Source organism: Lagenorhynchus albirostris, chromosome 1, assembly GCF_949774975.1.
Source record: "Lagenorhynchus albirostris chromosome 1, mLagAlb1.1, whole genome shotgun sequence".
Taxonomy (NCBI): Eukaryota; Metazoa; Chordata; class Mammalia; order Artiodactyla; family Delphinidae; genus Lagenorhynchus; species Lagenorhynchus albirostris.
The window spans coordinates 120,990,257-121,006,146 of NC_083095.1; the positions used below are offsets into that span (position 1 = coordinate 120,990,257).

The 15,890-nt window shown below is 39.5% G+C and overlaps 1 protein-coding gene across 7 annotated transcripts in view; it reads left to right on the plus strand.

Moving 5' to 3' along the window:
* Nucleotides 1-15,890, plus strand: part of TLN2 (talin 2) — a 448,850-nt gene that overhangs the window by 281,176 nt on the left and 151,784 nt on the right. For all 7 annotated transcript variants that reach the window (XM_060151222.1, XM_060151260.1, XM_060151243.1 and 4 more), the window contains 3 exons: nt 8,605-8,760; nt 14,315-14,416; nt 15,160-15,236. In XM_060151222.1, coding sequence (XP_060007205.1) covers nt 8,605-8,760; nt 14,315-14,416; nt 15,160-15,236 — 335 coding nt within the window. The remainder of the gene's footprint in view (nt 1-8,604; nt 8,761-14,314; nt 14,417-15,159; nt 15,237-15,890) is intronic.

Genomic DNA, 15,890 nt, shown 5'->3' on the forward strand with positions numbered 1-15,890 from the left:
ATGTTTTAAACCTATCATCAGCATGCTACTCAACAGAGAAGTGCTAAAGAGAAATCTATAAAAATTGGGATCAGAACAAATTACCCTTTAACATTGTTTTGGAAGTTATAGGAAGTATGGTAAGACATAAAAAAATTTTTTTAAATGCATAACTTTAGGAAATGGAAACATTATTATTACTCTTTGCTATGATTGTCTTTTAACAAAGATAAACAGAATTATGTTTTTAACTATGTACTTTGAAGTAATGATAGATTCACAGGAAGTTGGAAAAATAATTCAGAGAATCAAAAAGTCAGAGTAACAAGTATGGGTGAGGATGTAGGGAAACTGGAGCCCTCATATACTGCTGCTAGGAATGTAAAATGGTGCAGCCCCCTTAGAGAAGAGTCTGGCACTTCCTCAGTTATTAAACATAGAGATACCATATGACCTAGTAGTTCTACTCCTCGGTACATATGCCCAAGAGAATTCAAAGCACATGTCCACAGAAAAACTTGTACCTGAAAGTGTATAGCTGTATTTAGCAAAAATGTGGAAACAACCCACATGTTCATCAGCTGATGAATGGATGAACAAAATGTGGTATATCCATAAGGTGCAATATTATTTGGTCATAAAAAGAAATGAAGTGTACTGCTCCATGCTACAGGCATGGATGAATTTTGGAAATGTTATGTGAAGTGAAAGAAGCCTGTCACAAGATTCCATTGATAGAGAATGTCCAGAATGGCAAATCCATAGAGACAGAAAGTAGATTAGTGGCTGCTTAAGAGTGGGGTGGGATCAGCGGACCTATGTGAGTAATAGCTAATGGTACAGGATTTTTCTTTTTTGAGGTGATGAAAATGTTTTAAAATTGACTGTGGTGATAGTTGCACATATCTGTAAATATACTAAAATCCACTGAATTAGATACTTTAAATAGGTCTATTGTATGGTATGTGAATTATATCTCAATAACATTGTAAAAATAAATAATAATACCCTTTTCCTCGTTTCCCTCAATGGTACCTATAGTACAATGTCACAACCAGGAAATCGACTTGGTACAGTTCATAGACGTTAATCACATTTCACGTTCTGTATGTACTCATTTGTGTGTGTGTGTGTGTGTGTGTGTGTGTGTGTGTGTGTTTAGTTCTATGCAGTTTTTTTCATGTGTAGATTTGTGTTACCACCACTGTAGTCAAGATATTGAACTCTAATCCATAGAGAATACCTTGTGCTACCCTTTTATGGCCATACACATGTCCCACCCCTTCCTGTTTCTCCTCACACCCTACTCCCTTCCCCTGGTCTCTGTACCCCCTAGCAACCACTGATTTATTGTCTGTCTCAATAATTTTGTTATTTCAAAAGTACTACATAAATGGAATCATATGATACATAAATTTTTGAGGGTTTTTTTTTCATTTAGTAAAATTCCCTTGAGATCTCTCCAAGTCATAATGTGTGTCAGTAGTCCATTGCTTTTTATTGCCAAATAGTATTCCATAGTATGGAAGTACCAGTTTGTTTAGCCATTTATCACTGAAGGACATTTGGGTTGTTTCTAGTTTGTGCCTATTCTGAATAAAGCTGCTATAAATATTTGTATATAGGTTTTTGTGAGAATGAAGTGTTCATTTCATTGGGCTAAACGCCCAAGAGTACAATTGCTGAACCATATGGTAAGAACACACTTAGCGCTATAACAAACAGTCAGACTGTTTTCCAGAGTGACTGTACCATTTGACATTCTTACCAGCAAAATACGAGTGATCCAGTTTCTTATCATCCTCTTCAGCATTTGGTGTTATCATTGTTTTTTTATTTTAGCCTTTCTGATAGATGTTTTATGATATCTTATTGCGGTTTTAATTTGCATTTCCCTGATGGCTAATGATTTTGAACATCTTTTCCTGTGCTTATTTGCCATCTGTATATCCTCTTCAGTGAAATGTCTGTTCATGTTTTATTTGACCAACTTTCTAATTAGATTATTTTTCTTACTCTTGAGTTTTAAGAGTTCTTTATATATCCTAGGTCCAAGTCCTTTGTTAAATGTGATTTGTGAATATTTTCTCATAGTCTGTAACTTGTCTTTTTATCCTCTTGACAAGGTCTTTCACAGAATACAGGTTCTTAATTTTGAAGATGGGCGTTTTATCATTTTTTACTTTTATGGATCTTGCTTTAAGTGTTACGTCTGAGAGGTCTAACTCTAGGCTCCGAAGATTTTCTCCTGTGTTTAGTTCTAAATGTTCTACAGTTTTACATTTTACATTTAGGTCCATGGTCCACTTGAGTTTGTTTTGTTTAATTTTAATTTTTTTTTTTTTGGCTGCATCACATCTTAATTACGGCACGCGGGATCTTTCTTGTGGCGTGCGGGCTTCTCTCTAGTTGTGGCACTTGGGCTCCAGAGGGGGCTGCCTCAGTAGTTGCGGTGTGCGGGCTTAGTTGCCCCGCGGCGTGTGGGATCTTAGTTCCTTGATCAGGGGTTGCACCCACGTCCTCTGCATTGGAAGGTAGATTGTTAACCACTGGACCACCAGGGAAGTCCCCACTTGAGTTTGTTTTGTATAAGATGTGAGGTTTTTAGGTCAAGGTTCATTTTTGGTCTATGGATGTCCAGTTGCCCCAGCACTGTTTTTTGAAAGGGCTATCCTTCCTCCACTGGATTTTTTCTGTATCCTTGTCAAAGTTCATTTGAATACATTGCTATGAATCTATTTCTATTTCTATTCTGTTCTATTGATTTGTGTTGGTCCTTCCACTGATAATCACACTGTCCTGATCACTTTAGCTGTATAGTAAGCGTTAACATCAAGTTGAATGATTCTCTTTACTTTTTTCTTCTTTTTCAAAATTGTTTTAGCTAATTTAGGTCCTTTGCCTTTCCATGAACACTTTAGAACAAGGTTGTCTGTATCTACAAAAAACTTAGCTGGGATTTTGATAGGCACTGCATTGAATTTGTAGATCAATTGGGGGAGAATTGATAACTTTACTATGTTGAGTTTTTCAATCCATAAACATGATAGTAGATCCTCTTTGATTTCTTTCATCAACATTTTGTAATTTTCAGTGTGCAGATCCTTATACATGTTATAACAATATACAGTCATTTTAATTTTTAGGTTTATTTTTAAATTCAGTGAATAGAGCAGGTAAATTTACAACACATATGTCAGCAGCATGAAATAACCTGTGTGTGTATAAATAAGTGCAACCGTTTAGAATATATGGTTAAAAGACATCACACACAGAATAGCACATGCACACACAAAATTGTTTGGGTAAGGGACAGTATGTGTTTTAAAGGCATAAGTAACAGATTTCTCTAGACCCCCCAATCTGAACATACCATTAAATTGTGAAGGAAGTTCATTGGCATAATTTAAGAAGTACGTTAAAAGTGATTAATTCACTACTTGGATAGACTATTTGAAATCCTAAATTAAATAAGTCAATGAAATCATAATTTATAAAATGTAAATATTGATATTAAACACACTTAATCATACCACATGGCCTTCAGATCAGTATATATTGTGAGAGAACTAGTTTGATATGTTTATAGGTCCTTCCATCATATTTTCCTCTGTATCTGTGTACATCTTGTCCTAATATTCAGAGCATTATGCAGTTGACCCTTGAACAACGTGGGGGTTAGCGGGCATCGACCCTTTGTGCGGTCCAAAATCCGCGTATAACTTACAGTTGGCCCTCTGTACCTGCAGTTTGTCTGTATTCACGGTTCCACATTTGTGGATTCAACCCGTATGGATCATGTAGTTCTATAGTATTAGCTATGGAAAAGAAGTAGACTCACCTGGTTCAAACCCATGTGGTTCAAGGGTACTTCATACTGTATTTTATATTGTTATAATAGAAAGTGCTTGGACGTTGGAGTCGGAAAGACTGGCCTAGAATTCTTGATGCAATATTGCCTATGTGAGAAATGACAGAAACTCGTGACTTGGAGAGACATCCTTAACCTTCTGAAACCTCAGTTTCTTCATGTGAAAAATGGGAATGGTAATTCTTTACAGAGCTCTAATGAAGATTAAGTGAGGTAATGTATGTAAAGAAATGTAGTAGCTGGAATGTAGGGGTATTTGATACATTCTAGGTTATCCCAACTCCTTAACCCTCTTCACAATTCCCTAATTCCTGGCCCTTGAGTCCTCCAACTTTTCATTAGCTTTTAGAGTTCATGATACAGAGCAGGGGTTGGCAAACTTTTTAATAAAGGGCCCAGGTAGTCAATATCTTAGCCTTTGCTAGTCGAACCACTCATCTCTGTGCTTGTATCCTGAAATCAGTAGGCAATATGTAAATAAATGAGCATGGTGTGTTTCTGTAAAGCTTTATTTATGGATTATGAAATTTCAGTCTCATATAATTTTCACGTTTCCTGAAGTATTATTACTCTTAATTTTTTTTTTCAACCATTTGAAAATAGAAAATTCACTCTTAGCTCTCAGGCCAAAAAAGAGGTGCCGGGGGAGCAGAAAACTGCATTTAGTACCTACCATAGTTTGCTGACCCCAATAGAGAGGATGTCTGTAATAAGCCTGTTATGTGGCAGTGTTCTCAGTGGCTAAGAACATATCCTTCGAAAAGAAGGACCTGGGACCTGGGTTTGGAATTCTGGCTTTGCCACTTAGTTTGACCTTCGATAAGTTACTTTACCTTCCATCTCTAAAGCTCAGCTTGCTCACCTAGAGTGCTGAGTTTTTGTGAGGTTAAAGGACGTAATATAGAAAAGGGGACTGTTGCACAAATGATCTCAGTAAATGGGAGCTGTAAACATCTAGTCTTCCTCTTTCATTGAAATCTTTTGCAGTTTATCTTGATAAGTTTTTCAGAACCCCATAAGGAATGGTAAGGCATTTCCCATGACTTGCAGAGAATCTTGTTTCTTTCCCGGAAACCCTTGTGGAAACCTTCTGAGTTATAAACTTGCCTTTAACCTTCCCTGCAACCACAACCAGAGCCTTGAGGGTTAGATACCTTGGGAGCTGAGCCTCTTCTCCCCTCAACTGTAAAAGCGTCACAGAGGGCATTCAGAGCATCTCAGAATCATGAATTAAATCAACACGGATTGCCAGTTGTTTTAGGGAGAGAAATGGCTAATGAACAGGGTCTTTAGCACCATTTTTCTTTGGAGCAGCCATCCCTTTCTGCCGTGCTCCTAAAAGAAAAAAGCATACTGATGACACAGCAAAGCACACAAGGCAGCACTTTGGCAGGAAGCCAGTAGAGAACTCTGGTGAGCACAGCTGGATCACAGGCTTAGGCCACATTGAAGTTGGGCTTAGAGCCAAAGCATGCCCAACACTTAGCCCACTGGCATCCCTCCACCCAAGTCCGAATCTGATGTAAGGCACAGGTGATGTCAGAATCAGCCGATATCCACACCTGTGAGAAGAGCCCGAGGCTGAGCAGGATTGATAACAGCCAGCTGCCAGGACCGAACCCACAGTAATGGTTGAGATGTGCTTGAAAGAGGAGCGGCAGGGCTTATTAGTAGATCCTGACTTTCCTTGGTAGAATACATACCTTCTCCTGCCTGTAAGTCATGTGAGCTCGACACATCCTCAAAACAAAACCAACGTGATGAGGACTGCCTCGAGAGAGAAGTTGCTAGGTAGCTGGCATACTCACACCCACAGTCTGCGTGTGTCTGCACGAGATGGGTCTTCCCTGCATCCTGCCTAGCCTAATTGCTTCTCCTGGAGATAAAGGATGCTGGTGTCTGTAGTTGGAAGACTGGAAAGGAGACGTGTGGAGTGGACTGAGATTCGAGATTTGGAGAGGAAGGGGGAGCCTTATTGCCTCTGGACCTTCTATCATACAGGTCTGCCACTGAGGGTCTAAGGCAGGTCCTCTGTCAGGGGAGCCCCTTATATCACTAGCACAGAGCCGAGCCCCTCGCTGTTTTAACTTTCTCCAGCTGCTCTGCATTTTGCGGGTAGGCACTGAATTAATTGTGTCCCTTGATGGTGGTCTCTGTTGCTGAGCGACAGTATTTTCTGAGTTCCTTATATACCCTTCCCCCGTAGTCGTGACCTTCTAATGGAATGCCCACTGTAAGTTGTTTGCTTGTTCACTCTGGTTTCCTCTCCGAGGCCAGAACCATCTCGACAGGAGTCAGGGCAATCCATCACTATCCTGTATTCCCTCACCCCAAAGCCCCTCACTGGGGAAGTACAGATTTGAAAGGAGGAAGGCAACAGCTGCAAACCATATTTTATTTCTGATCCCCTTCCTGGTGCCAGCAGCTGGGCTGGTACCAACCCTGTGTGACTAAACTAGCCGCCTGGAACCTCTCCACATAAATCTTTGTGGCTCCTGAAGCCAAGTGATGTGTACTGGCATGGTCCACCCTGCGCTGGTATCACCCCTGGTGGAAATGGCCTCTCCACAAAGGATCTGACTCTTCTCTGAGTTTTTCCTAACTCGGAGGTTCTTACAGTGCCATATTCCCCTCCTCAGACACCCACACAGATTCCTAATGCCTTTATCTCCTCCTCTTGGGAGGAAACTGGAGGTGTGCCGTGACCTTCACTGTTTGACGGTTTATGAACTGCCCACAGGGGCTGGGAGGAGTGTTTTTGCCTTTTCTCTAATTGCTTCCATCAGAAGTAGTATACTGTGGTAGACAGTCTTTTTTGAAGTCAGAGATATTTTTGAGTTGCTGAAATCTGTGTTCTAATCCTGGCTTTATCACTTACTACTGTTTGCCGTGGGCAAGTCGCTGGTTCCTTCATTTCAAGACTGGCATGATGCTGATGCCACCGCCGCCAGCATTTGGGTGATGCTCTGAAAATTAATGGATAATGATTGTTAAGTATCTGTCACACTCCTGGCTTGTTTTAAGTGCCTGTCTCCTTGTACACACACCCGTATATACTTGCGTACTTTGTGCTAATTTATATATGTATTCCTCTGGTAATAGTGGTTTGGGCATTGCTAGGTTTCTGCAGATATTTTTTGAAAAGTTTGTTTTTTTCCTGACAACAATAGGAATGTGTATTAAGTTTTTCGAAAAGGGGAAAGCACATGAAAAAATACAAATTGTACGAGATGATCATTGGCACCATTTTGTCATGTAATGAATTTTCTGAAAATTCTATTTAAAATTTTATTTCACGTAGGATCATGCTGTACAGTCGACTTTTTAATGTGAATGAATTTTATTATGAATCCACTTGTTTTCCTATAATATGATTTTTAAGAGTTGTAGTCTATTATTTGGATGTACCATAATTTATTTATCATATCTCTTGTGGTTGAACTTTGTTGGTTATTTCTAGTTTTTCACTGTGATAAACTCTAGTTGATCCTTCTTGCAGCATAATCTTTATACACATTTATAAGTTCTTTTTGAATAAGTTTTGAAAAGCAAGGTGGGTTAAAAGTAGAAACATTTTTAAAGCTTTGAATCTTAAAGCTTTGAATTTTAAAGCTTTTCTTCCATAAAGCCTTTGCTATTTTAAATGCCCACGAGTAGTGGTCCCCCTTCATACCTTCTTTAATTGAGTATTAAGTTTTTTAAAAAACTATTACATATACATGAAAATTTATCTTATTGCTTATTATCTAGTTACTTATTTAAACATTTTCTGTTCATGTTCTTTGCCACTTACGTTTGATGATTTATGATAACCTTTAGTATATGAAGTGTATGAAATCTTTTATCATACTATTTGTTGTAGATATTTATTCCCCAGTCATTTGCCTTTTAATTTCTTTATGGTGAGGTCTCTTTCTTTTTCTCCCACTCTCTTTCTTTTTTAAAAAAATGTATCAAAGTCCATATATTTTATAGTTAAAGCTATTAATCTTTTCCTTTAGTTATTTTTTTATGTTAGCTTTTGTGCTAAGAAGTCATTTCCCCCTGAGAAATCACAAAAATATCCAACTGTGTGTTCTTCCTAAATGATTTACCTTTTTTGAATTTCTTGTGGCATGAGTGTGAGGTAGGGATTCATTATTTTAATAGGCATGATGACTGTTTCTTTAAAAACTTATTAAAACTAATCATAAAATATTTTAAGGGTCAGTAGATACACATAAAAAATACCAAAATGAAGAACCCAAATGGAAGTATATTTCAGTGATTATGAAAAAAAAAAAAAAGGCTGTGTTTAGTATTGAGAAGATGCTACTCTGGCAGTTGTAGTTAATTCTAAACAGCTAAAGTGCCGTATTTAAATTCCACATTAACCCTTTTTTGTTACTCACTGAGGTGGCTACTGGGAGTGATAATATTTGGCGTTCACTTTAACTTCTTTTTCTCTGCATATCTTTTTTCTGTCACAATCTCTGTTTTTGGAGCAACCTGCCCTCCTGCACAGTATCTCTCTCCAGGAAGTGTGCCTTTGTGGATCCTTCCAGTCTTCTGATGGCTCTGTTTTAGCTTCCATTCCTTTAATTTATGAGTCATTTATCTAGTCTTAAAATTCTGGTTTTCCGATAGCCCTGCCGGTTTTTGAAACACAGTGTTGTAGGTTGACCGTAGGTAAAACATCATGAAATCACTGATAACTTGGAAAAATCAGATGTATTCAGAGGAAGAGCACTGACTCTTGGTACCTCCTGTTTCAGGAAAAGATGAAAGGCAAGAACAAGCTGGTGCCTCGCCTGCTGGGGATCACCAAGGACTCGGTGATGCGCGTGGATGAAAAGACCAAGGAAGTGCTGCAGGAGTGGCCACTCACCACAGTCAAGCGCTGGGCAGCCTCACCCAAGAGCTTCACACTGGTAGGGACTGGCTGAAGGCAGTGAGTGGGCCAGCATGGCCTTGGGTGATATCGTGGGGCAGGGAAACAATACAAGCCCATTGGGTTTCCCTGCCCTTGGAGAGGGACAGATGGTGGGGGTCCACGAGGGCAGGGGTGGGCACTGGTCCAGAAGTGAGCGAGATGTCTGAGAGCTGGGTCTCATTGGCCACCTCTTCCTCTCTAGTGCTCTAAGTCTGTCTGAGTTCTTTAATTAGAAAGAGCCAGTCAAGGATGATTCTTAGTCTCTGTGGTCCTGATGCCATGCCTAGTATACCCTAAAAGGCAACTTTATAACGCCCTGAGGCCCATACAAAGGCTCCCTCCTCATCTCTAGTTGTTTTAGAAGTTCCTAAGAATTGTGACAACTTGCCAAGCTGTGTTTTCCCAGCCTGCCTATGAAGAGAACATTGTTGTATGGTGGAAATAGCATAGACTGTGGGGTAGCGTTCGAAATCAGCTTTCACTCCCAGCTCTGTGCCCTTGCTCAAGTTACTTCTCCTCTCTGAGCCTTAATGTCCTCAGCTGTGAAATGGGGGTAGTAATACCTGTTTCACAGAGTTGTCATAATCAAATGAGACAATGATAATAAAATGCTCAAAGTGAAATACATGGAGAGTAGGGAGAATATTTGTTCCAGACCTTTAAACCTCTGAATTCTTCCTCCCAATCTCAGTATCTGCTCTTAACAGAGTATACCATGTGGCCTTAACTGTAGCCAGCCACATTGGTATGTGAGAATTGGTAGGACAATTATTTTGTAGCACATATCGAGCCATAAGAGAAATCAGAAAGTGTTGACATTTGTGACTTTCTTCAGCACTCCTGAATTGTACTATTCTCCAGCTCTTGTGAACGCTTGAAATAACTGCATCTAGGCAAGATCTTATAATAGGGCATCAGAAAAAAGGTATAAGGAAGGGGCCTTAGTGGGAGTATTAGTTATCTAATTTGATCATTGATTGATAGACTCTTCCCAGTTGGGAGGAATCTTCAGAAAACATACCTTCTTTCCTCCTGTAGTGAGTAACAGCTGTATCCACATGGCCCTTAAAAAGTAGGTGTTCATGCTTAGTGAACTAAGTTCTCATCTTCCATTGTAGGTAATTGTGGATAATTTCTAAAATAGAAAAATCAAGAAATCAATATAAATATGTTATTTAGAAATACTAGAAGAAATTGCTAAAAAGGATTCAAAGTAGTTGCACGGGGGATGGAAAGTGAAGGTGGGAATGGGTAGGGCAGGCATAGCTATGTTTTGTTATATACATTTTGATACTATTGGTCTTTTTAAGCTAGACCCAAGTACTGCTTTTTTAAAAACAAAAAGTTATTAAAAACTGTTGCGAATTGCAGTAACTACCTGAAGCAAAAGAGAGAACAAATATCAATGTTTTTACTAAAGTTGGATTAAAGCTTATAACCTGTAAAAGTTTCTTTCCTTCCTACCCAGCTTTAATTTAATATACAAGTGTTTAGAGATTTTCCTGTTGTCTTTCTGTTATTGAGTTTTAGTTTGTTTCTCTTATGGTCAATGAGATGTACTGTGATTCTGTTAATGTTCATGGAACATACTTTGTATGATTTCAATTTGTAGAATTTTAAGGTTTGTTTTCTATCACAGGGATATGATCATTCTTGGAGAATGTTCCATGAGTGCTTGAAAAGAATGTGCATTCTGCTGTTGGGTGTAGTGTCCTATAAATGCCAGTTAGATCCTGTTAGCTGTTGGTGGTATTTCAGTCTTACATATCCTTGTTAATTTTCTGTCTAGTAATTCTAACAATTCCTGAGAGTGAAGTTCCCAACAGCAATTGGGGATTTTTTCTATTTCTCCTTTCATCTCTATCAGTTTTTGTTTCATGTATTTTGAAGCTCTGCTGTTCTGTATCTGTACATTTAAGATTATGCTATGTTCTTAATGGAGAAATTGTTCTATCATTATGTTCTTTTGTTCATAGTAAAGATTTTGCTCTGCAGTTTGCTTTATCTTACATTGGTATAGCCACTCGTGCTTTTTTAAATTAGGTGTTTGAATGTTATATTTTTCTACCCTTTTACTTTACACCTAGTTATATTGTTAGGTTTTAAATGAATTTCATGTAGAGAGCATGGAGTTGGGTTGTGCTTTTTATTAAAATTCACTCTTGTAATTAATGTATTTAGGCCAATTATCTTTTAAGCTAATTATTAATATGTTAGGTATTATGTCTACCATTTTATTTTTTTTTTGTTTATTTTATTCTCTATTTTTCTTGCCTTCCTGTGGGTTACTTGAACATTTTTTTAGAGTTCCATTTTTTTTAAATTTTTTTTCATGAATTAATTTTTGGCTGCATTGGGTCTTCGTTGCTGCACGTGGGCTTTCTCTAGTTGCGGCGAGCTGGGGCTACTCTTTGTTGCAGTGAGTGGTCTTCTCATTGTGGTGGCTTCTCTTGTTGCAGAGAACAGGCTCTAGGCACGTGGGGTTCAGTAGTTGTGGCACGTGGGCTCAGTAGTTGTGGCTCATGGCCTCTAGAGCGCAGGCTTAGTAGTTGTGACGCACGGGGCTTAGTTGCTCCGTGGCATGTGGGATCTTCCCAGGCCAGGGCTCGAACCTGTGTCCCCTGCATTGGCAGGTGGATTCCTAACCACTGTGCCACCAGGGAAGTCCCTAGAGTTCCATTTTTTTTTAAAGGCTTCACCAGAGTTTTCTTTTATAAATTTATTTTTTATTTATTTTTGGCTGTGTTGGGTCTTCATTTCTGTGCGAGGGCTTTCTCCAGTTTTGGCAAGCGGGGGCCACTCTTCATCGCAGTGTGTGGGCCTCTCACTGCCGCGGCCTCTCCTGTTATGGAGCACAGGCTCCAGACGTGCAGGCTCAGTAGTTGTGGCTCACAGGCCCAGTTGCTCCGTGGCATGTGGGATCCTCCCAGACCAGGGCTTGAACCCGTATCCCCTGCACTGGCAGGCAGACTCTCAACCACTGCACCACCAGGGAAGCCCCTCCATTTTTATTTATAATCTTTTTGAGCATATTTCTTTGCATAGTGCTCTTAGTAATTATTCTAGATACTATCATATATGTATGAAATTAATTACCACCTACTAGCATCAATGTTTCACCACTTCAAATAAAATATAAAAACTTAACTTCCATTTAGGTCTGTTTACACTCCACACTTTTTGAGTGTAATTGTTTAAATATTTCTTCTGTATACATTGACCACTACATGAGATGGTGTTACAGCTTTTGCTTCAACCATAAAATAAAATTGAAGAAAACTCATGAGGTGAAGGATAGTCTATTACATTTACTTCTGTTTTTATCCATCTCATTGTTCTTTCTCTTTCAAGTTCCCAGTCTTCTTTTGTTCTCATTTTCGTTATGTTTGGAGAGCTTTCTTTAGCCATTCTTTAAAGGTAGGTCTGCTAGCAACAAATTCTTAGTTTTCCTTCATCTGAGAATGTTATATCCCCTTCATTCATGAAGGTTAATTTTGCCAGATACAGGATTTGAGATCCACAGTTCTTTTCTTTTAGCACTCGAGAAGTGTCATTCTACTTCTTTCTGGCCTCTGTGGTTTCAGAATAGAAATTTTCTGTCATCGGATTGGTATTCCTTTGTAGGTAATATGTTGCTTTTCTATGGATGTTTTTAAGTTTTTCTTTTCTCTAGTTTTCAAAAGTTCTTGGGGTGGGTTTCTTAGGTTGATTCTATTTTGAGGTTTTCTTAGCTTCTTGAATTTGTAGGTTTATGTGTTTCACTAATTCGGAGACGTTTTCAGCCATTATTTCTTTTAATACTTTTTTTTTTTTTTTTGGGTCCCACACTCTACTCTTCTTCCATATTTCTGATGATATGGACGTTAGGTCTTTTCATATATATATATATATATATATATATATATATTTTTTTTTTTTTTTTTTTTTTTTCCTGCCATACCACACAGCTTGTGTGATCTCAGTTCCTCAGCCAGGAATTGAACCCTGGCTGTGGCAGTGAAAGCCCAGAATCCTAACCACTAGGCCACCAGGGAACTCCCATTAGGTCTTTTTGTAAATTGTTCCACAGACCCCTGAAGCTCTGTTGTATTTTGTCTGTTTCCTGATGTTTCGCTTGACTAAATTCTGTTGATCTGTTTTCAAGTTTATTGATTCTTTTCTTTGTCATTTCCATACTACTGTTTATATCCTGTGCATTCTACTTCAGTTATGGTATTGTTTAATTCTAAAATTTCAATTTGGTTCCTTTTTATGACTTGGGTTTCTTCGTTGAATCTTTCTATTGTTTTCATTTGTTTTGGGAGAATTTTTAATTGGGCATTGAAACATATTTTATTATTCAAAATCAAAATTCCTCATCAGATAATTCCAACATCTGCTTCATTTCAATATTGGCCTCAGTTGATTGCCTCTCACTGTTGTGGCCTCTCCTGTTGCGGAGCACAGGCTCTGGACGCGCAGGCTCAGCAGCCATGGCTCACGGGCCTAGCTGCTACAGGGCATGTGGGATCTTCCCAGACCGGGGCACGAACCTGTGTCCCCTGCATCGGCAGGCAGACTCTCAATCACTGCGCCACCAGGGAAGCCCTGATTATCTTTTTTTACGTTGTAGTTATCCTGGTTCTTTACATGAATAGTGATTTTCAATTATATCCTAGATGTTTTGATTATGATAATAGGAGACTCTTGATCTTATTTATATCTTCTGTTGTAGCAGACAGTCAACTTGTTTAGGTTTAGTGTGTAGTGTTCTGGCTGTAGGTTTAGTGTGTAGTGTTCTAGTGTTCAAGTCTTTGTGGACTTGATTTGCAATGGCAGTTTATTTTCTGAGCCCTTGCATTGCTATTCTGGATTGCTTTGTACTTCTGACTCTGCTGGGGTTCCTGTTCAAAGCCTGTTGGTGCTCGGGGTGTGGGGGAAGAAGGTACTTCCTTGGGCCACCTGCTATTGCTGGCTGACCTTTGCTAGGGGAGGTAGAAGCTACTGAGCCTGAATCTACTTATGCCACTGAGTGGAGGGGAGGGAGACACAGGGCTTCACTGTGGCCACTGCTGCAAAGTGACCAGATCACCTGCCTGCCTGGGTTGTGGAGCAGGGCCTGGGATGGCCAGACTTTCACTGCTTTGCAGGTGCTGGTGAGCAACAACCTAGGTTGTGGAGCTGCTTGAGGCTCCCAACTAGGTCTCTGTTGGGCTTCCCCTCTCCTGGTCCCTTGGCCAAAGAGAACAGGCTTTTGAGAACTTACCGTTGGACGTTCCAAGTTTCAGCCCTCTCCAGCACCCAGTCTTTGGGGTATGGGATCTAAAACAAAACTCAAGAACTCTTCAGACTGTGGTTCTTCAGGTCCTGAAGTCACCAGCCAGTCTACCTTTCCAGCTTTCAGAGCCCCTTACCATTGCTTGTTGAATAAATTTTAGGATGTTCAGTTGTATTTAGAGGGGGCAAGCAAGAAAAAGTGAATCCATGCCAGAACCTGTTCCAAAACTGGACCCCCTCACCTTTAAAACTGCTGATGTGCTGTATTTCTTCTAATGTGGGTTTTGTCCCCCCAGGATTTTGGGGAGTATCAGGAAAGCTACTATTCAGTACAGACCACTGAGGGAGAGCAAATATCCCAGCTGATTGCAGGCTACATTGACATCATCCTCAAAAAGGTATTTCATACTGATGCAAATTGGACAACACTTCTCTATTAAAAGACTCAGTTTAGGTGATGAAGCTCCCTGAAAAACAAACAAGCAAGCAGGCACCTCATGGAAAGTACTTGATTCACTGATTGAATCTTTAACATTAAGATTGCTTAAGTGTGAAGTCTTTAACCTCATATCCTAGGAGATTTCTGATTTTGCTGCAGCTCATATTTGTGTCATTGACTGCCAAGTCATGAGCAATAGTGCATCATTTAGCTAATGAATGAGCCTGGCTAACCCCTCAGCGTCTTCCTCTCTACGTAATTGTTATGCTTTCCGGCCTCTATAGAAACTGGCTTTAGGATCTGAAGATATTCCTTTTCTTTCTTCTCTCTCTCTCTCTCTTTTTTAACCTATTTTAATGGGGGGTTATATGCCATAGTGGTATACCTTTCCTAGGGCTTCAAGATACAGCCCACAAAAATAGCCAAGTTCTACCGGAATATTTATATCTATGTCTTGATTTTAACTGTATAAAATTGTGCAGTACTGTTACACAGAAGACATTATCTATCTCTCTGTATTAAATAATATATTTCTTTTTCATTACTATTGCTTTGTTTCACCCATCACTTATTAATTATCCAATACAACGAATTTGGGGTAAACCTTAACAGATCTGCTTGTGTGGCTCATTTTAAAGGGCCTCTTAAAAGGGTCTTGTGTCAAGACCTGCTGACTTTCGTTTTTGTCTTGTTTTACCTCAGAAACAAAGTAAAGATAGATTTGGACTAGAGGGCGATGAGGAGTCAACTATGTTAGAAGAGTCCGTTTCCCCCAAAAAGTAAGTATCGTTAAGAACACTGGAGAACTGGCTTCTCCCTGGATACAGGGCAGGTTTCCTCGTGCCAGCTCTGGGGCTGTTGCCCTGAAGTCCCTCACGTGGAGGAGGTGATAGTGGATGAGATAGATGAGTCTTGCTTCTCGAAGTGTGGTCCCCAGACCATTGTCATCAGGGTTGAGGGTGTCTTGTTGGGGCGGCGGTGGCTGGGGACTTCAGGGAGACACTGAACAGGATGTAGTGCGTAATTCCACCTTTAGACACAGTGAGCCTTCATGAGTCCTGTTCTGAATTTCTGATTTAAATCTCATAAACTGCATCATTATCATCAGAGCCTGGAGACTGAGTTTAATTCTGTACCTTTGGGCTAGGGGCCTAGCTGGTAGAGGAGTTTTTGTTTATGGGGTGCTTTTACCTGCCACGCTTGATACATATGTCATGAGGCAGCAGAGGAACAAGAAAAGAACATGGACCCTGGAGCCAGAGTTACTGGGTTCAAATCTGAGGTCTGTTTTCTAATGTGTGGCCTTGGGGACATTATGAATTTATTTTCTCTGTCTCTTTCATCTCATCTATAAAATGAGAATAATGATTGATCGTACTACCTCATAAGTTTGAATGTAATGATTGAGTTACTAATAAAGCACATAAAACAAT